This window comes from Scyliorhinus canicula, chromosome 18 (genome assembly GCF_902713615.1).
Source record: "Scyliorhinus canicula chromosome 18, sScyCan1.1, whole genome shotgun sequence".
Classification (NCBI taxonomy): Eukaryota; Metazoa; Chordata; class Chondrichthyes; order Carcharhiniformes; family Scyliorhinidae; genus Scyliorhinus; species Scyliorhinus canicula.
In genome coordinates this window covers 3280022-3301230 of record NC_052163.1, presented here as the reverse complement: position 1 = coordinate 3301230, position 21209 = coordinate 3280022, and the positions used below count along the sequence as shown (strand labels likewise).

Here is a 21209-nt window from a genome sequence, read left to right as displayed (position 1 = left end):
GATGGCACTACCATCAGGGACAACATCCAGGGACTTCCACTGACCACAAACGTAAGTGGACCAGCCATATAAATACTGTGGCTGCCAGAGCAGGTCAGAGGCTGGGAATCCTGCAGCAAGTAACTCACCTCCTGACTCCCCAAAGCCTGTCCATCATCTACAAAGCACAAGTCAGGAGTGTAATGGAATACTTTCCACTTGCCTGGATGAGTGCAGCTCCAACAACACTCAAGAAGCTCAACACCAGGGCAGCACGGTGGCGCAGTGGTTAGCATTGCTGCCTCACAGCGCCGAGGTCCCAGGTTCGATCCCGGCTCTGGGTCACTGACCGTGTGGAGTTTGCACATTCTCCCTGTGTTTGTGAGGGTTTCGCCCCCACAACCCAAAGATGTGCAGGGTAGGTGGATTGGCCATGCTAAATTGCCCCTTAATAGGAAAAAATGAATTGGGTACTCTAAAAAAAATGTTTTAAATGCTCGACACCATCCAGGACAACGAGCCCCACTTGATTGCTCCCCCTTCCACAAACATTCACTCCCTCCACCACCGATGAACAGTGGCAGCCGTGTGTACCATCTACAAGATGCACTGCAGGATCTCACTGTCTTGTTATGCTCTTGGCGTAGCATAAGCAGCTTCCTTGTGGTGCACTTGACAAAGGAAGGTTCAGACGCGGAGATAACTTCAACACGTTTATTAAACTATTTACAATTCTCCTACTCGGGTTCACCACTACTGTTAATCCTTCCATAGCTACTCAGACTGACTAACCAGTCTGCTACAATCCACGTGTTGGGAGTGATATTGAATCAACCCTGTGTCTCTACTCACTGAGTGTCTCCACTGGAAAGAGGAAGATCATGTGTGTTGTGTCCTTTATATATGGGTTGGTGTAATGCCCTCCTGTGGTCATGTCACCTCTGTGTGTATCGTGAATGCCCATTGGTCGTGTCCTATCTAACTGTTCTATTAGTTGAATGTCTGCGTGTCATGTCTCTGGTGCTCCCTCTAGTGTCTCGCTAGTCTACATGTATTTACATTAACCCTTTGTGTATTTACAGTGATGCATATCACCACACACACCAAGATTCATTAGACAGCACCTTCGAAACCTAAGACCGCGACCATCTAGAAGGACAAGAGCAGCAGATGCCTGGGAACCCCACCACCTGGAGGTTCCCCTCCAAGTCACCCACCACCCTGACTTGGAAATATATCGGCCGTTCCTTCACTGTCGCTCGGGGACAAAATCCTGGAACTCCCTCCCTAACAGCACAGTGGGTGTACCTACACCTGAAGGACTGTAGCGAAAGAAGGCAGCTCACCACCACCTTCTGAAGGGCAACTAGGGATGGGCAATAAATGCTGGCCTTACCAGCGACGCCCACATCCTATAAATTAATTTTTTGAAATTAAAAAAAGATCTGTAACTTAAGTCTATGTTAGAATAGAATAGAACAGTACAGCACAGAACAGGCCCTTTGGCCCTCGATGTTGTGCCGAGCAATGATCACCCTACTTAAACCCACGTAACCCGTATACCCGTAACCCAACAATCCCCCCATTAACCTTACACTACGGGCAATTTAGCATGGCCAATCCACCTAACCCGCACATCTTTGGACTGTGGGAGGAAACCGGAGCACCCGGAGGAAACCCACGCACACACGGGGAGGACGTGCAGACTCCACACAGACAGTGACCCAGCCGGGAATCGAACCTGGGACCCTGGAGCTGTGAAGCATTGATGCTAACCACCATGCTACCGTGAGGCCCCTCACGGTATGTTGTATGTTGTATGATGAGGTATGTTGTATGCTCTGTGAGCTTTAAAAGGCCTTTCACACTTTCACACTTATCTCAGTGACCAGTCCAGTATTTTCCCTGCATGTCCGTTTGTTATGCAGTTGCACTGGCCTCTGTTGGTAATAAAGCACAAACTAAAGGGACCAGCTCCCCAGATTCACCATAGAAAATGGCAAACCCAAACACTGGGAGATGCACAGAGCTACATTTACATGGGCCTGGGCAGTGGATAATTCTGAGCGCACTGGGTGATTTATAGAGAGAATGCAGCTGCCAGACTTAGAATTAAACATCTATCACTGGATCGCTAATTCTGTGAAAACACACCTCTGTCGAGTTAAATTGCCTCAGTATGGAAAGTACTTCTTAAAATTCAATGGTACTTTATACCCGTGTTCACATTTTCAGAGGTAATTACACTGGGATTGTTTTAATTGAAGTATGTTGATTGAATCAGTTGAATCCTGTGTTGAGACAGACACAAACCAAAACACTCAATTTTGCACCTCTTCTTCAAGTTGAGTGGCTAACAGAAGTCTCTGACATGTCTAGAGGGCTTGAAATCACCATGTCTTGCATCTGTGACTAAATCTGCAAAAACATTTGCATTCACCCTGCGCTCCTGGTGTTAAAGGAATCTCTGAATACATCTCAGCGGGCAAAACGGACACTGGTGAAATGAAATTGTTCGGGGGTGGGGGCTAATGAATTCATTTTGCAGAAGTCCTCCAAGGAGGAGGAGTCAGATGGTACAAACTAAAGGGGACGTTTGGAGAGGGCTCCAGAGGAAAGGAGGGCAGTAGGAGAGAGAGATTTTCTGGTGGGGCGAGAAATCAGCAATAATCTGAGGTCAAAAGATGTGCGGGTTAGGTGGATTGGCCATGCTAAATTGCCCGTAGTGTCCTAATAAAAGTAAGGTTAAGGGGGGAGTTGTTGGGTTGCGGGTATGGGTGGATACGTGGGTTTGAGTAGGGTGATCATGGCTCGGCACAACATTGAGGGCCGAAGGGCCTGTTCTGTGCTGTACTGTTCTATGTTCTATGTTCTATGTTCTATGTTCTATGATTGGGCAGCTTGATGTAGCAAAGTGTTCCAAGGCACTTCATAGGTGCTCTATCGGACAAACATTGACTTTGAGCCGCAGAAAGAGATCGTCGGCAAAAGCTTGTTCAAAGAGATCATCTCCAAGGAGCATCTTACAGCAGGAGGGAGGCAGAGTGGTTTAAGGAAGGAAATTCACAGTTTAGGGCCCAGGCAATGGAAGGCACAACCGCCAATGATGAAGCGGTTAAAATTGGGAATGTCAGAGTTGGAGGGGCGCAGTAGGTGTAGAGTTGGAGGGGCGCAGTAGGTGTAGAGTTGGAGGGGCGCAGTAGGTGTAGAGTTGGAGGGGCGCAGTAGGTGTAGAGTTGGAGGGGCGCAGTAGGTGTAGAGTTGGAGGGGCGCAGTAGGTGTAGAGTTGGAGGGGTGCAGTAGGTGTAGAGTTGGAGGGGCGCAATAGGTGTAGAGTTGGAGGGGCGCAGTAGGTGTAGAGTTGGAGGGGCGCAGTAGGTGTAGAGTTGGAGGGGCGCAGTAGGTGTAGAGTTGGAGGGGCGCAGTAGGTGTAGAGTTGGAGGGGGCGCAGTAGGTGTAGAGTTGGAGGGGCGCAGTAGGTGTAGAGTTGGAGGGGCGCAGTAGGTGTAGAGTTGGAGGGGCGCAGTAGGTGTAGAGTTGGAGGGGCGCAGTAGGTGTAGAGTTGGAGGGGCGCAGTAGGTGTAGAGTTGGAGGGGCGCAGTAGGTGTAGAGTTGGAGGGGTGCAGTAGGTGTAGAGTTGGAGGGGCGCAGTAGGTGTAGAGTTGGAGGGGTGCAGTAGGTGTAGAGTTGGAGGGGCGCAGTAGGTGTAGAGTTGGAGGGGCGCAGTAGGTGTAGAGTTGGAGGGGCGCAGTAGGTGTAGAGTTGGAGGGGTGCAGTAGGTGTAGAGTTGGAGGGGCGCAGTAGGTGTAGAGTTGGAGGGGCGCAGTAGGTGTAGAGTTGGAGGGGCGCAGTAGGTGTAGAGTTGGAGGGGTGCAGTAGGTGTAGAGTTGGAGGGGCGCAGTAGGTGTAGAGTTGGAGGGGTGCAGTAGGTGTAGAGTTGGAGGGGCGCAGTAGGTGTAGAGTTGGAGGGGCGCAGTAGGTGTAAAGTTGGAGGGGCGCAGTAGGTGTAGAGTTGGAGGGGCGCAGTAGGTGTAGAGTTGGAGGGGTGCAGTATGTGTAGAGTTGGAGGGGCGCAGTAGGTGTAGAGTTGGAGGGGCGCAAGTAGGTGTAGAGTTGGAGGGGCGCAGTAGGTGTAGAGTTGGAGGGGCGCAGTAGGTGTAGAGTTGGAGGGGCGCAGTAGGTGTAGAGTTGGAGGGGCGCAGTAGGTGTAGAGTTGGAGGGGCGCAGTAGGTGTAGAGTTGGAGGGGCGCAGTAGGTGTAGAGTTGGAGGGGCGCAGTAGGTGTAGAGTTGGAGGGGCGCAGTAGGTGTAGAGTTGGAGGGGCGCAGTAGGTGTAGAGTTGGAGGGGCGCAGTAGGTGTAGAGTTGGAGGGGTGCAGTAGGTGTAGAGTTGGAGGGGCGCAGTAGGTGTAGAGTTGAGGGGCGCAGTAGGTGTAGAGTTGGAGGGGCGCAGTAGGTGTAGAGTTGGAGGGGCGCAGTAGGTGTAGAGTTGGAGGGGCGCAGTAGGTGTAGAGTTGGAGGGGCGCAGTAGGTGTAGAGTTGGAGGGGCGCAGTAGGTGTAGAGTTGGAGGGGCGCAGTAGGTGTAGAGTTGGAGGGGCGCAGTATGTGTAGAGTTGGAGGGGTGCAGTAGGTGTAGAGTTGGAGGGGCGCAGTAGGTGTAGAGTTGGAGGGGTGCAGTAGGTGTAGAGTTGGAGGGGTGCAGTAGGTGTAGAGTTGGAGGGGCGCAGTAGGTGTAGAGTTGGAGGGGTGCAGTAGGTGTAGAGTTGGAGGGGCGCAGTAGGTGTAGAGTTGGAGGGGCGCAGTAGGTGTAGAGTTGGAGGGGCGCAGTAGGTGTAGAGTTGGAGGGGCGCAGTAGGTGTAGAGTTGGAGGGGTGCAGTAGGTGTAGAGTTGGAGGGGTGCAGTAGGTGTAGAGTTGGAGGGGCGCAGTAGGTGTAGAGTTGGAGGGGCGCAGTAGGTGTAGAGTTGGAGGGGCGCAGTAGGTGTAGAGTTGGAGGGGTGCAGTAGGTGTAGAGTTGGAGGGGCGCAGTAGGTGTAGAGTTGGAGGGGCGCAGTAGGTGTAGAGTTGGAGGGGCGCAGTAGGTGTAGAGTTGGAGGGGCGCAGTAGGTGTAGAGTTGGAGGGGTGCAGTAGGTGTAGAGTTGGAGGGGCGCAGTAGGTGTAGAGTTGGAGGGGTGCAGTAGGTGTAGAGTTGGAGGGGCGCAGTAGGTGTAGAGTTGGAGGGGCGCAGTAGGTGTAGAGTTGGAGGGGTGCAGTAGGTGTAGAGTTGGAGGGGTGCAGTAGGTGTAGAGTTGGAGGGGCGCAGTAGGTGTAGAGTTGGAGGGGCGCAGTAGGTGTAGAGTTGGAGGGGCGCAGTAGGTGTAGAGTTGGAGGGGTGCAGTAGGTGTAGAGTTGGAGGGGCGCAGTAGGTGTAGAGTTGGAGGGGCGCAGTAGGTGTAGAGTTGGAGGGGCGCAGTAGGTGTAGAGTTGGAGGGGTGCAGTAGGTGTAGAGTTGGAGGGGTGCAGTAGGTGTAGAGTTGGAGGGGCGCAGTAGGTGTAGAGTTGGAGGGGTGCAGTAGGTGTAGAGTTGGAGGGGCGCAGTAGGTGTAGAGTTGGAGGGGCGCAGTAGGTGTAGAGTTGGAGGGGCGCAGTAGGTGTAGAGTTGGAGGGGCGCAGTAGGTGTAGAGTTGGAGGGGCGCAGTAGGTGTAGAGTTGGAGGGGCGCAGTAGGTGTAGAGTTGGAGGGGCGCAGTAGGTGTAGAGTTGGAGGGGCGCAGTAGGTGTAGAGTTGGAGGGGCGCAGTAGGTGTAGAGTTGGAGGGGCGCAGTAGGTGTAGAGTTGGAGGGGCGCAGTAGGTGTAGAGTTGGAGGGGCGCAGTAGGTGTAGAGTTGGAGGGGCGCAGTAGGTGTAGAGTTGGAGGGGCGCAGTAGGTGTAGAGTTGGAGGGGCGCAGTAGGTGTAGAGTTGGAGGGGCGCAGTAGGTGTAGAGTTGGAGGGGCGCAGTAGGTGTAGAGTTGGAGGGGCGCAGTAGGTGTAGAGTTGGAGGGGCGCAGTAGGTGTAGAGTTGGAGGGGCGCAGTAGGTGTAGAGTTGGAGGGGCGCAGTAGGTGTAGAGTTGGAGGGGCGCAGTAGGTGTAGAGTTGGAGGGGTGCAGTAGGTGTAGAGTTGGAGGGGCGCAGTAGGTGTAGAGTTGGAGGGGCGCAGTAGGTGTAGAGTTGGAGGGGTGCAGTAGGTGTAGAGTTGGAGGGGCGCAGTAGGTGTAGAGTTTGAGGGGCGCAGTAGGTGTAGAGTTGGAGGGGTGCAGTAGGTGTAGAGTTGGAGGAGCGCAGTAGGTGTAGAGTTGGAGGGGTGCAGTAGGTGTAGAGTTGGAGGGGTGCAGTAGGTGTAGAGTTGGAGGGGTGCAGTAGGTGTAGAGTTGGAGGGGCGCAGTAGGTGTAGAGTTGGAGGGGTGCAGTAGGTGTAGAGTTGGAGGGGTGCAGTAGGTGTAGAGTTGGAGGGGTGCAGTAGGTGTAGAGTTGGAGGGGTGCAGTAGGTGTAGAGTTGGAGGGGGGCAGTAGGTGTAGAGTTGGAGGGGCGCAGTAGGTGTAGAGTTGGAGGGGCGCAGTAGGTGTAGAGTTGGAGGGGTGCAGTAGGTGTAGAGTTGGAGGGGTGCAGTAGGTGTAGAGTTGGAGGGGTGCAGTAGGTGTAGAGTTGGAGGGGTGCAGTAGGTGTAGAGTTGGAGGGGCGCAGTAGGTGTAGAGTTGGAGGGGTGCAGTAGGTGTAGAGTTGGAGGGGTGCAGTAGGTGTAGAGTTGGAGGGGGCAGTAGGTGTAGAGTTGGAGGGGCGCAGTAGGTGTAGAGTTGGAGGGGTGCAGTAGGTGTAGAGTTGGAGGGGTGCAGTAGGTGTAGAGTTGGAGGGGTGCAGTAGGTGTAGAGTTGGAGGGGCGCAGTAGGTGTAGAGTTGGAGGGGCGCAGTAGGTGTAGAGTTGGAGGGGCGCAGTAGGTGTAGAGTTGGAGGGGTGCAGTAGGTGTAGAGTTGGAGGGGTGCAGTAGGTGTAGAGTTGGAGGGGTGCAGTAGGTGTAGAGTTGGAGGGGGCAGTAGGTGTAGAGTTGGAGGGGCGCAGTAGGTGTAGAGTTGGAGGGGTGCAGTAGGTGTAGAGTTGGAGGGGTGCAGTAGGTGTAGAGTTGGAGGGGTGCAGTAGGTGTAGAGTTGGAGGGGCGCAGTAGGTGTAGAGTTGGAGGGGCGCAGTAGGTGTAGAGTTGGAGGGGCGCAGTAGGTGTAGAGTTGGAGGGGCGCAGTAGGTGTAGAGTTGGAGGGGCGCAGTAGGTGTAGAGTTGGAGGGGTGCAGTAGGTGTAGAGTTGGAGGGGTGCAGTAGGTGTAGAGTTGGAGGGGTGCAGTAGGTGTAGAGTTGGAGGGGCGCAGTAGGTGTAGAGTTGGAGGGGTGCAGTAGGTGTAGAGTTGGAGGGGCGCAGTAGGTGTAGAGTTGGAGGGGCGCAGTAGGTGTAGAGTTGGAGGGGTGCAGTAGGTGTAGAGTTGGAGGGGCGCAGTAGGTGTAGAGTTGGAGGGGCGCAGTAGGTGTAGAGTTGGAGGGGCGCAGTAGGTGTAGAGTTGGAGGGGTGCAGTAGGTGTAGAGTTGGAGGGGTGCAGTAGGTGTAGAGTTGGAGGGGCGCAGTAGGTGTAGAGTTGGAGGGGCGCAGTAGGTGTAGAGTTGGAGGAGGTTACAGACAGAGGGATCAGTGAAGCCACAGATAACTCCATTGAAATAACAAACAAAATATTCTTTTGTTAATCTGTGGAGTGTTCACTTGTTATTGTCCATGTTATATCGTTGCTCTGAATGCTTTGAGATGTTCTTCATTGTCTTAACTTAACTCTGGTGGACATCACTGGGTAAATGTTCTCGTTCTGTCTGCCACGGGAATTGTTTTGGGTACGACGGACCCCATTTAAACCTTGGGGTGGGAATGTCCAGTCACGGGGGCGAGCGCTAGTGGAAAATCCCACCCTACATCCTTCAAACTGGAGCTCCATCTCTCCCTCCTTTTTTGTAGCTGTGCTCCTGTTAACTAATTCAGTGTTGGTGCATTGCCAGGGCCTCCAGCACCCGACACACTGGTCTTAGCCGTGTGGCATCACCACAAACTTGTGGCAAATCATACCTTTATGCGATGAGCATACTTTATTCACGCTGATGCTTCTGAAAAGAATTATGCTGAACACAGTGCCAATCACTTGTCAAAGACAGCTGGCCAAGCTTCACATGTTTCTGTTATACATCATTAAGGATTTTTCTTCTTCCCTACACTCCCCCCTTACCAACCCTCCGCTCTCCCCCCCCCCCCCCCCCCCTCACGCTGCCCCCATTCCCCTTTTTCTTTTGCAGATTTTAGCCAAAGCCTTAAAAGAGTGTCATGAGGAATCAAGTGCCAAGGGACAACCATTAGCTCTGAAAGTCTTTGTGGCAGGCAGAAACCGCCTGGAGAATGATGGTGCAGTTGTGTTAGCAGAGGCCTTCAGGGTACGTAAGCTTTCTAATCCCCTATGAGGCAGTGTGTGAAAGATAGATCAAAATTAAATAATCTCTCCATGATGAATCACAGAATCACAGACATTCTCAGATTGGTTTTCTGTTTTTGTATACTAATGAGATGCTGTTGAGTGTAATTTTCTTGATTGCGATGAAACTGCAGAAACATCAGGCCTGTGTTTATTGATGTGTTCTTTTCACTAAAAACTTCCCTCTTCCTGTTTATCGGTGAATGTGTGAATTTTCTGCTCTTTCTTCCCTTTTTCTTGGGTTCTGTGCACTGATGCTGGCCAAAAGGCCTCTGGTGAGAGAGATCAATCAGAGCAGATGTTTGTCTTCCCCATTCAGAAGCAGAAAGCTTATCCTCTTGTGTATAAATCAGACCAACGATTCACCGTGCGTGTTAATTTATTTTATTCAGTCAAGGGATGTGGACTTTGCTGGCTAGGCCAGCGTTTATTGCCTATCCCTAAATACCCTTGAGAAGGTGGTGGTGAGCCGCCTTCTTGAACTGTTGTTCTTGCTTGGCCACTTCAGAGTCAAGCATATTACTGTGGGCTGGAGCCACAATAGGCCAGACCAGGTAAGCACGGCAGATTGCCTTCACCAAAGGGTATTAGTATGGCCTTTGGCCTCCTCGTCCAGTAGTATAACCACTACACTACCATACCCCATTTATACTGTGAGCATTTTGGAGCACATCATACCTAAACAGCAGCTTGGAATTTCACCATTGGTAAGATCTGCCAAAGCCCATGGAGACAAGAGAGATAGCAGAGCAGTGTTAATGGCATTAACAAAAGGGGTGATTGAAGAGCTAAAATTTCAGGAGGCCTTTCGAGGAAGGGTTTTGTAATAAACCTCATGAGGCCCAGAAGGATACCTGAATCAATCTTCCTGTGAGACTCGTGGAATATAACGGCCATTTTCTACGTCGACAATAAACTCGTTTTATTCACCTACAAGGGTCTCCTGGGTCTTCATGTCTGTAGTGTCGGCAAAGACACAGCTATTTAACGGCACTTTGCTGGGTTTTTTTTTGCTTGGGTGAGCAATGCGCTGCCGAGACCTCATTTACATCACTTCCTGCACAGACAAGCTCAGCTTGCCAATGCAGGAAGAGTATTTGCCGATCAAGACACCATTTTTAAATGCCGCCCCAATCTTTCAAACCCCTCCCACCCCCTCAGCCACTCCACTGTGACTCCTGGACCCTACCCACTTCACCCAACTTACCTCTTGCAGGGTACTCGAGCCCCCCACCCCCTCACCACAGCTCTGCTCGATGGCAAGACGCCACCGGGCCCGATCCCTGGCATGGGAAACTTGGTACTCAGGCACCTTGGCACTGCCGACCTGTCACTGCCAGGGTTCTCAGGAGACACTGCCATGGTGTCAGGCTGGCAATGCCAAGATGCCTAGGTGCCAGTGCGAGAGCCAGGGTACCAAACTGCCCAGAACCCCACCACCAGGGGATTTATAATATCCTGGGAAACCATTACGCATTACCTAGATGCCATTACGCATGGTCAACAATTGCAGAATCCAGTGCTAAACGGTGCCCTGGCAGGTCTCCCAGGCACGGCTGTTAGTTCCCGGGTGCCGGATGATGGAACCATCAATTCACCAGACACGTGCTTTCCGATATGAACAGTGGTTTTAATCTACTTACTACAGAGCCAGCCTGTTACCCGTTGATGAACTCTCGGTGAACTGCAGGCTGACTCTGGACAAGGGTATTTATACAGCAGCACAAGGGGAAGGAGTTGTGGGCGGAGCCAAGGGTGGAGCCCTGTACAAACTCCTGAGCATTCCCAGAGCTACTCCCCCTAGTGGTCGGATAATGCTACTGCGCTTAGAAAGATACAGGGCGCGATTCTCCGCTGCCCACGACGGGTCGGAGAATAGCGGGAGGGCCTTCCCGACATTTTTCCCGACCTCCCGCTATTCCCCCCCCCCCCCCCCCCCACGGTCGCCTCACGACATGAATCGCTGCTCGCCGTTTTTTACGGCGAACAGTGATTCTCCCCTAGCCGATGGGCCGAGTTCCCAGGCCTTTCCGGGCGTTTTCACGAACGCAAACACACCTGCTCTCACCGTTCGTGAAAACGGCCGCAAAGTGCCGTTCCGGACAACCATGGCACCGATTGGCACGGCCGTGGTGGGTGGCATGGGCCCGCGATCGGTGGGCACCGATCACGGGCAGCGGGTCCGATACCCGCGCACTCTTTGTTCCTCCGCCGCCCCGCAGGACCAGTCCGCGGGGCGGCTGAGGGGCATGACGGCCCGCGCATGCATGGGTTTGACGCATATACGTGATGACGTCATCCGCGCATGCGCGGGTTGGAGCCGTCCAATCCGCGCGTGCGAGGCTGACGTCATCGTGCACGTCAGCCGCCGTGACGCTTGGCGCGCGGGCTTAGCGACGGTCGCTAAGCCCGCGATGCCGTGCTTCGCGGGGCCGCGCTGCTAGCCCCGCCCGGGGGTAGAATCAGGTCCCGGGAGGGGGCGCAGAGGCTGCCGTGAAACACGGCCAGTTTCACGGCAGCCTTTACGACTCTCCGCATTTGTGGAGAATCGCGCCCACAGTGTGAATTACCAAGTTACATTCACCACACCGGACAAATCCAGAGTAGAAATATTCAAATGAACCCAATGGCTCACTTAAAGAGTGAGGGCGTGATCCTGATCAATGCTTTTCGAGCATTGCGTATCCCGCGAGAGGCCTCTCATGTGATTCGATGGCCTCGTCACGTCACCAAATCCTGCGCAACGGGGCCATTAAATCACACCCTACTCTGTACTCATTAGCCACTTCCTGCAATAATTCTAAAGGCAAATGTCTTGCTCTTGGTTTGGTTTCTGTAGCAAAGCTCATGGCTAATTCCTCCTTTAACCCTCTAACTGGTAGAATCCTGTATCACACCAGTGGTTCCCTTGCTTCCTCCCTATCGGCTTCCTTAGCGCTTTTCACACAGCCTTGGGGCTACATTTCTTCAAACTACCTTTAATCCAACCCTTATTATAGATTTATCTTGTGCATTCAGTAATATGATCATAAAGGTTATCCATTTATTTTCAGCTGAAGCTTTCTTGAGTACAAGGGTCACTATTACAGGAGCAGCTCATTTGGCCAATTCAATTTGCTCCATCATTTTTACTAGCCATGGTAAATCAAATTTTTAATTCTCAATTCCCTACATTTTCTGCATATTCCTTAATATCCATAGTTACATAGAATTTATCTTCCTTTGAAACACCTTTGTCACTACCCTTTTCAATTAGTATATTGCACCTCCTCACAAACTTTAATGTAAAGAAGGTTTTTCTGGAATTAAATTTAATCTAAGATGATGAAGCCATTTCTTTGGATCGGTATTTGAATCTGTGAATTGTAATTCAATGCCTCATGTACTTCCAAACAGAACATAGTCACAAAAATCCTTTGCACACCTAACGTCCCTCCCCGTTGGTATGTCCCTGTTAAGATTATTCTTCCATCAGCAATTCTGACCAAGTTAATACCTCGCCTTTTGCTGTGCTAAACTGTAGCTGCCATCATGCAGCCCATTAACTTACTTGATGGCTATTTACATCTTCCTTTTCTACTCAATTGTTTGATCCTAGGTCTTTTTTTCTTGTTTAAAGTTGTGCACCTGAGGGCTGATGACTGGAGCTGCTATAATATTAATGTATTATCCTGCAGCAATATTCCCATAGAACTGGTGAATGCTAGTCAAAGTAATTCATGTGTGTAAAAAGTTTTGGATATTCTGCACGAGACACTATATGGTAGTAAGAATAAGAACCTGGCTGATTATTTTTCCACATTAGCCCAGGACACTGGGGGCAATATTTGTAATCTGACTACATCTTTGACTGAGATCAATCTGGTGTATATATATTTTAGTCCAGTACACCATCAGGGCAAAGGAGTCTCTCGGGGGCGATTCTCCGACCCCACGTCGGGCCGGAGAATTGCCGTAACCGTGCCACGACGCCCCGATGCCGCCGGTGATTCTCCGAGGTGCGGACAATTGTCACCATTTGCACCGGCACGTGTGACGCGGAGGCGGCAGCAGGCCACTGGAATCGGCGGCAGAGCCGATTCTCCGGCACGGATGGGCTGAGCGGCCGCACGGATACGGTAGAGTCCCGCCGGTGCCGTTCACCCCTGGTCGCTGCCAGCGGGAACTCCGCGCGAAGGGTCGGGGGACGGCCTGTGCGGGGGTGTTGGGGAGGGCGTTCCGTCCCTGGGCCGATCAGGGCACACCAATCGGCGGGCCGGCATCTCCCCCCCCCCCGGCCTACTTTCCTTCATGGCTGGCCCCTAAACACTGGCGCCATGTTGAGTTGCGGCTGGTGCACTGAGGAAGTCCCTCACGCCTGCGCAGATTGGCACAACCCAACTGCGCATGCGCAGGTTGGCGCAGCACCCATTTAGCATCGGGAAAGGAGGCTGGAGCGGCGTGAACCGATCTAGCACCATTCTGGCCCCCTGTGGGGGGACAGAATCGGTCATCCCCATGCCCGTTTCATGCCGTAGTGAAACGCAACAGCGTTCACGACGGCGCAAACACTTGGGCTCCATTTGGGAGAATCGCCCCCCTCATGCTCAAAGCATTGTGGCTTACCAAGTTTCTGATTGCAGAATGATACAATTAAACATTCTGCTCTGAACTCCAGAATTACATAATTAAACATAATTCCCTAAACTACTCCATAGTCCCTTTGAGGAGGCAGATGAGAGTTCTGGAGCATGAAGTGCTTTGACAGCTAAAAAGGCCAATTCTTCCTTTGAAATAGCCTTCAGTTGTGAAGCTGGAGGCTGCTCACAGTCAAGGGGAGTAAAATAGACTTTCATGAGAGAAGTTGCAGCGTGGCTCTGTCCCGGGGGAGTATGGTGGGACAGACAGGCTGCAGCGTGGCTCTGTCCTGGGGGAGTTTGTTGGGACAGACAGGCTGCAGAATGGCTCTGTCCTCGGGGAATTTGGTGGGACAGACAGGCTGCAGAATGGCTCTGTCCTGGGGGAGTTTGGTGGGACAGACAGGCTGCAGAATGGCTCTGTCCTGGGGGAGGTTGGTAGGACAAACAGGCTGCAGAATGGCTCTGTCCTGGCGGGAGGAGGGTAGGGGGACAGACAGGCAGCAGAATGGCTCTGTCCTGGGGGAGTTTGGTGGGTCAGACAGGCTGCAGCGTGGCTCTGTCCTGGGGGAGTTTGGTGGGTCAGACAGGCTGCAGCGTGGCTCTGTCCCGGGGAGTTTGGTGGGTCAGACAGGCTGCAGAATGGCTCTGTCCTGGGGGAGTTTGGTGGGTCAGACAGGCTGCAGAAAGGCTCTGTCCTGGGGGAGTTTGTTGGGACAGGCAGGCAGCAGAAAGGCTCTGTCCTGGGGGAGTTTGGTGGGTCAGACAGGCAGCAGAATGGCTCTGTCCTGGGAGGGTTTGGTGGGACAGACAGGCTGCAGCGTGGCTCTGTCCTGGGGGACTTTAGTAGGATAGACAAGCTGTAGCATTGCTCTGTCCTGGGGGAGTTTGGTGGGTCAGACAGGCAGCAGAATGGCTCTGCCCTAGGGGAGTTTGGTGGGTCAGACAGGCTGGAGCGTGGTTCTGTCCTTGGGACTCTGGTGGGACAGGTAGGCAGCAGAATGGCTCTGTCCTGGGGGAGTTTGGTGGGTCAGACAGGCAACAGAATGGCTCTGTCCTGGGGGAATTTGGTAGGACAGACAGGCTGCAGAATGGCTCTGTGCCAGGGGAGTTTGGCGGGTCAGACAGGATGCAGAATGGCTCTGTCCTGCGGACGTTTGTTGGGACAGGCAGGCAGCAGAATGGCTCTGTCCTGGGGGAGTTTGGTGGGTCAGACAGGCAGCAGAATGGCTCTGTCCTGGGAGGGTTTGGTGGGACAGACAGGCTGCAGCGTGGCTCTGTCCTGGGGGACTTTAGTAGGATAGACAGGCTGCAGCATGCCTCTGTCCTGGGGAGTTTGGTGGGTCAGACAGGCAGCAGAATGGCTCTGTCCTCCGGGAGTTTGGTCAGTCAGACAGGCTGCAGCGTGGCTCTGCCCTGGGGGAGTTTGGTGGGTCAGACAGGCTGCAGCGTAGCTCTGTCCTGGGGGAGTTTGGTGGGACAGACAGGCTGCAGCGTGGCTCTGTCCTGGGGAGATTTGGTGGACAGGCAGGCAGCAGAATGGCTCTGTCCTCGGGGAGTTTGGTCAGTCAGACAGGCTGCAGAATGGCTCTGTCCTGGGGGAATTTGGTAGGACAGACAGGCTGCAGAATGGCTCTGTGCCAGGGGAGTTTGGCGGGTCAGACAGGCTGCAGAATGGCTCTGTCCTGGGGGAGTTTGTTGGGACAGGCAGGCAGCAGAATGGCTCTGTCCTGGGGGAGTTTGGTGGGTCAGACAGGCAGCAGAATGGCTCTGTCCTGGGAGGGTTTGGTGGGACAGACAGGCTGCAGCGTGGCTCTGTCCTGGGGGACTTTAGTAGGATAGACAGGCTGCAGCATTGCTCTGTCCTGGGGGAGTTTGGTGGGTCAGTCAGGCAGCAGAATGGCTCTGTCCTGGGGGAGTTTGGTGGGACAGACAGGCTGCAGCGTGGATCTGTCCTGGGGGAGTTTGGTGGGACAGGCAGGCAGCAGAATGGCTCTGTCCTCGGAGAGTTTGGTCAGTCAGACAGGCTGCAGAATGGCTCTGTCCTGGGGGAATTTGGTAGGACAGACAGGCTGCAGAATGGCTCTGTGCCAGGGGAGTTTGGCGGGTCAGACAGGCTGCAGAATGGCTCTGTCATGGGGGAGTTTGTTGGGACAGGCAGGCAGCAGAATGGCTCTGTCCTGGGGAGTTTGGTGGGTCAGACAGGCAGCAGAATGGCTCTGTCCTGGGAGGGTTTGGTGGGACAGACAGACTGCAGCGTGTCTCTGTCCTGGGGACTTTAGTAGGATAGACAGGCTGTAGCATTGCTCTGTCCTGGGGGAGTTTGGTGGGTCAGACAGGCAGCAGAATGGCTCTGTCCTAGGGGAGTTTGGTGGGTCAGATAGGCTGGAGCGTGGTTCTGTCCTTGGGACTCTGGTGGGACAGGTAGGCTGCAGCGTGGATCTGTCCCGGGGAGATTTGTGGGACAGGCAGGCAGCAGAATGGCTCTCTCCTGGGGGAGTTAGGTAGGACAGACAGGCTGCAGCGTGGCTCTGTCCTGGGGGAGTTTGGTGGGTCAGACAGGCTGCAGCGTGGCTCTGTCCTGGGGAGTTTGGTGGGTCAGACAGGCTGCAGAATGGCTCTGTCCTGGGGGAGTTTGTTGGGACAGACAGGTTGCAGTGTGGCTCTGTCCTCGGGGAGTTTGGTGGGTCAGACAGGCTGCAGAATGGCTCTGTCCTGGGGGAGTTTGTTGGGACAGACAGGTTGCAGTGTGGCTCTGTCCTCGGGGAGTTTGGTGGGTCAGACAGGCTGCAGAATGGCTCTGTCCTGGGGGAGTTTGTTGGGACAGACAGGTTGCAGTGTGGCTCTGTCCTCGGGGAGTTGGTGGGTCAGACAGGCTGCAGAATGGCTCTGTCCTGGGGGAGTTTGTTGGGACAGACAGGTTGCAGTGTGGCTCTGTCCTTGGGGAGTTTGGTGGGTCAGACAGGCTGCAGCGTGGCTCTGTCCTGGGAGAGTTTGGTTGGCCAGACAGGCTGCAGCGTAGCTCTGTCCCGTGGGAGTTTGGTAGGACAGACAGGCTGCAGAATGGTTCTGTCCTGGGAGCGTTTGGTTGGACAGACAGGCTGCAGAATGGTTCTGTCCTGGGAGAGTTTGGTTGGCCAGACAGGCTGCAGCGTAGCTCTGTCCCGTGGGAGTTTGGTGGGACAGACAGGCTGCAGAATGGCTCTGTCCTGGTGGGAGGAGGGTGGGGGGGGGGGGGGGGGGATGGGGGGGGAACAGAATGACAGCAGAATGGCTCTGTACTGGGGAGTTTGGTGGGTCAGACAGGCAGCACAATGGCTCTGTCCTGGGAGGGTTTGGTGGGACAGACAGGCTGCAGAATGGCTCTGTCCTCGGGGCATTTGGTGGGACAGACAGGCTGCAGCGTGGCTCTGTCCTGGGGGAGTTTGGTGGGTCAGACAGGCAGCAGAATGGCTCTGTCCTGGGGGAGTTTGGTAGGACAGACAGGCTGCAGAATGGCTCTGTCCTGGGGGGGTTTGGTGGGTCAGACAGGCAGCAGAATGGCTCTGTCCCGGGGTAGTTTGTTGGGACAGTCAGGCAGCAGAATGGCTCTGTCCTGGCGGGAGGAGGGTGGGGGGACAGGCAGGCAGCAGAATGCTCTGTCCTGGGGGAGTTTGTTGGGACAGGCAGCCTGCAGCATGGGTCTGTGCTCTGAGAGTTTGGTAGGACAGACAGGCTGCAGAATGGCTCTGTCCTGGGGGAATTAGGTGGAAGAGACAGGAAGCAGAATGTCTCTGTCCTGGAAGAGTTTGGTGGGACAGACAGACTGCAGAATGGCTCTGTCCTGGGGGAGTTTGGTGGGACAGACAGACTGCAGAATGGCTCTGTCCAGGGGGAGTTTGGTGGGTCAGACAGGCTGCAGAATGGCTCTGTCCTGGGGGGGTTTGGTGGGTCAGACAGGCTGCAGAATGGCTCTGTCCTGGGGGGGTTTGGTGGGACATACAGGCTGCAGAGAGGCTCTGTCCTGGGTTAGTTTGGTAGGACAGACAGGCTGCAGAATGGCTCTGTCCTGGGGGACTTTTTGTGGGACAGACAGGCAGCAGAATGTATCTGTCCTGGGGGAGTTTGGTGGGACAGACATGCTGCAGAATGGCTCTCTCCTGGTGGAGTTTGGTGGGCCAGACAGGCTGCAGCGTGGCTCTGTCCCGGGGGGAATTTGGTGGACAGACAGGCTGCAGCGTGGCTCTGTCCTGGGGAAGTTTGGTAGGACAGACAGCCTGCTGAATGGCTCTGTCCTGGGGGGGTTTGGTGGGACAGACAGGCTGCAGCGTGGCTCTCTCCTGGGTAGTTTGGTAGGACAGACAGGATGCAGAATGGCTCTGCCCTGGGGGAGTTTGGTAGGACAGACAGGCTGCAGAATGGCTCTGTCCTCGGGGAGTTTGGTAGGACAGACAGGATGCAGAATGGCTCTGTCCTGGGGGAGTTTGGTAGGACAGACAGGATGCAGAATTGCTCTGTCCTGGGGAGTTTGGTAGGACAGACAGGATGCAGAATGGCTCTGTCCTCGGGGAGTTTGGTAGGACAGACAGGCTGCAGAATGGCTCTGTCCTGGGGGAGTTTGGTAGGACAGACAGGATGCAGAATGGCTCTGTCCTGGGGGAGTTTGGTGGGTCAGACAGGCTGCAGCGTGGCTCTGCCCTGGGGGAGTTTGGTAGGACAGACAGGATGCAGAATGGCTCTGTCCTCGGGGAGTTTGGTAGGACAGACAGGCTGCAGAATGGCTCTGTCCTGGGGGAATTTGGTAGGACAGACATGCTGCAGCGTGGCTCTGTCCTGGGGAAGTTTGGTAGGACAGACAGCCTGCTGAATGGCTCTGTCCTGGGGGGGTTTGGTGGGACAGACAGGCTGCAGCGTGGCTCTCTCCTGGGTAGTTTGGTAGGACAGACAGGATGCAGAATGGCTCTGCCCTGGGGGAGTTTGGTAGGACAGACAGGCTGCAGAATGGCTCTGTCCTCGGGGAGTTTGGTAGGACAGACAGGATGCAGAATGGCTCTGTCCTGGGGGAGTTTGGTAGGACAGACAGGATGCAGAATTGCTCTGTCCTGGGGGAGTTTGGTAGGACAGACAGGATGCAGAATGGCTCTGTCCTCGGGGAGTTTGGTAGGACAGACAGGCTGCAGAATGGCTCTGTCCTGGGGGAGTTTGGTAGGACAGACAGGATGCAGAATGGCTCTGCCCTGGGGGAGTTTGGTAGGACAGACAGGATGCAGAATGGCTCTGTCCTCGGGGAGTTTGGTAGGACAGACAGGCTGCAGAATGGCTCTGTCCTGGGGGAGTTTGGTAGGACAGACAGGATGCAGAATGGCTCTGTCCTGGGGGAGTTTGGTAGGACAGACAGGATGCAGAATGGCTCTGTCCTGGGGGAGTTTGGTAGGACAGACAGGCTGCAGAATGGCTCTGTCCTGGGGGAGTTTGGTAGGACAGACAGGATGCAGAATGGCTCTGCCCTGGGGGAGTTTGGTAGGGCAGACAGGATGCAGAATGGCTCTGTCCTCGGGGAGTTTGGTAGGACAGACAGGCTGCAGAATGGCTCTGTCCTCGGGGAGTTTGGTCGGACAGACAGGCTGCAGAATGGCTCTGTCCTGGGGGAGTTTGGTAGGACAGAGAGGCTGTCGTTGCCCCTGTTATGGGACTCCACAATATTTAAAGATAACTTGAAGGCCTCACCAATGCAAAGCCCCTTAACTCCCTCAGCCCAGGTGCGACCCCTAACCTGGACCCCTCCAACCACCACCCCCCTCCGAAAAACCCCAACCCACCAGAAGGGCTCCCCACCCCTCCTGAGCACTGGAGCAGCAGTTCTGGAAAGGGCTACTCACCTCCTCACTTCCCCTCGGAAGTTATTGCACCAGTTTCCCGTCTTTGGAAAGGAGTACTATACGACGCCCACGTCACTTCTCACTGGGGAGTTTATTGACTCCCAGGAGGGTGCTGCCTTCGACTTTAATCTCATTAACAAGATGGGCGAGATACGGAACTCGCCATCGGGAGTGGGACGGATGAATTGTAAAATGGTTTGCGGCCGGCGCGAATCTCGATTTTGGCCTCTCCTACGATTCACCCAGTGCGCCCCGATCGGCACTGGACTCTATACTACGGTTGAATTGCACCCAACATCTGTCCATTTATCTCATTGCTGTTTCTGGGAACTTGCTGGGTGCAAATTGGCTGCCAACATTACACCAGTGATTATATTTCAAAAGTACTTCATTGACTGTGAAGTGCTTTGTATATCCTGAGGTCATGAAAGGTGCTACAGAAATGCAAATTTTTCCTCAACAGTGAAAGTCGATAAAAATTTGTTTGTACAGGTTTCTCGAGTGGAATTTAATCAATGGCGCTGCATCTGATAAGACTGGTTAAACATCGTCTCATTTATATTGACTGAGAGAGTTGCCCTTTCAAACTGGCTTCTAACCTGATCACCAGTGATTGATTGTATGCCTGTTAGAAACCACTTTGCAATAAGATCAACACATACGCTCTGTCATTCACAGATAAGGCAAAGCTCCAGCTGCCAGCTCCCTAACTTGTGCCTAACACTAGAAATGCGATGTGATTTAATGTCTCTGTGCTGCAGGAGAATTTGAAATATTAATTTTTCTTTTGTTCAGCTCCTTGGAACTTTGGAAGAAGTACAAATGCCACAGAATGGAATTACCCACCAGGGTATCAGTGCTTTGGCCATGGCTTTCACAAAGAACACCAACCTGCAGATCCTCAACCTCAATGACAACACGTTCACTGAAACCGGGGCAGCCTGCATGGCAGAGGTACGTGTGCACCTTTGGGAGAGCTGCTCCTTTACCTTTCCATCGCATCTCAGATGTTGCTTGGGCAAAGAGTGCAGAAAGGAGAAGAGAGTGAAAACCAGCAACAGAGTAAATAGCATTTACAGCACAGAAACGGGGCAGTCAGCCCAATTGGTCCTGGTTGATATTCATGCTCCACATATACCTCTTCCCACCCGATACTAATAATAGTAACCTTTTATTGTCACAAGTATGAAGTTACTGTGAAAAGCCGCTAGTCGCCACATTTCGGGTAAGCTGGTACGGGAATTGAACCCCCGCTGGTGGCCTTGTTCTCCATCTCAAACCAGCTATCTAGCTCACTGAGCTAAACCAGCGACATATCCAACATTTCCTTATATTCCTTTCTCCCTCATGTTCTCCCCATTTCTCACTTCAACCACTCCCTGTGGGAGTGAGTTCCACATTAGCAGCACTCTCTGAGGAAGGAAGTTTCTCCTGAATTCCCAATTGGATTTGGTGGTGATCTGGGAGCAGGAAAAGCACCGTGGAATGGAAAGGAGTGAATTTGTTTACCTATTGGCTATTTTCCAGTGAGGACTGTGATGGTGAATTGCAAAATCTGACCCCCCCCCCCCCTCCTTTGCACATAACCCCCACCATCTAATCCATGTGAAGTGATCTGGATAAAACAGATTCTGGAATGTTTGAATATCACATATCTACAGGGGATCATAAATGGGAATAGTGGAGTGAGTGAAGGAAAACAGGCATATTTTATCTGCCGCAGGATCTGCTCCATACTTTAAGGTCTTCATAAGAAACTGCAGCCTATTTGTTTCTGAATAATGGTGCGTGTAAATGGATTGTTTATCATCTCTCAGGAGATTAGCAATAACAGATTGTATTTATTCAGCCCCTTCAATGTCACAACACATCCCAAGTCGCTTCGAAGCAGGAGGCTAAAATGGATATTTACCCAGAGGAGGAGCCATTGGGAGGGTCAAAGAGGTTGGTTTTAAGGAATGTCTTAAAAGGTGAGAGAGAAATGGGAAAGCAAAGAGGACAGAGGGAATTCCAGACAGGCTCAGCAGCTGAAGGCACAGCCAGCGATGGTGAAGCAAAGATGGTGGAAGGTGTGAGCCAGGGAAATGCAGGGATCTAAGGGGCTTCTCAGGCTAGAGGAAGTTACAGAGAATGGGAAGAAGCAAGGCCACAAAGGGATTTAAATTTTAACATTTTACATTTGAGAAGCTCAGGGAACAGGATCCAATGTAGAAGATAGGTTTAGTGGACAAACAAGATTTGGTGCCTG

The 21209-nt window shown here is 53.3% G+C and overlaps 1 protein-coding gene across 3 annotated transcripts in view; it reads left to right on the top strand.

Moving 5' to 3' along the window:
* Window positions 1-21209, top strand: part of LOC119953253 (ran GTPase-activating protein 1-like) — a 1177855-nt gene that overhangs the window by 933181 nt on the left and 223465 nt on the right. For all 3 annotated transcript variants that reach the window (XM_038777306.1, XM_038777307.1, XM_038777305.1), the window contains 2 exons: window positions 8315-8449; window positions 19757-19915. In XM_038777306.1, coding sequence (XP_038633234.1) covers window positions 8315-8449; window positions 19757-19915 — 294 coding nt within the window. The remainder of the gene's footprint in view (window positions 1-8314; window positions 8450-19756; window positions 19916-21209) is intronic.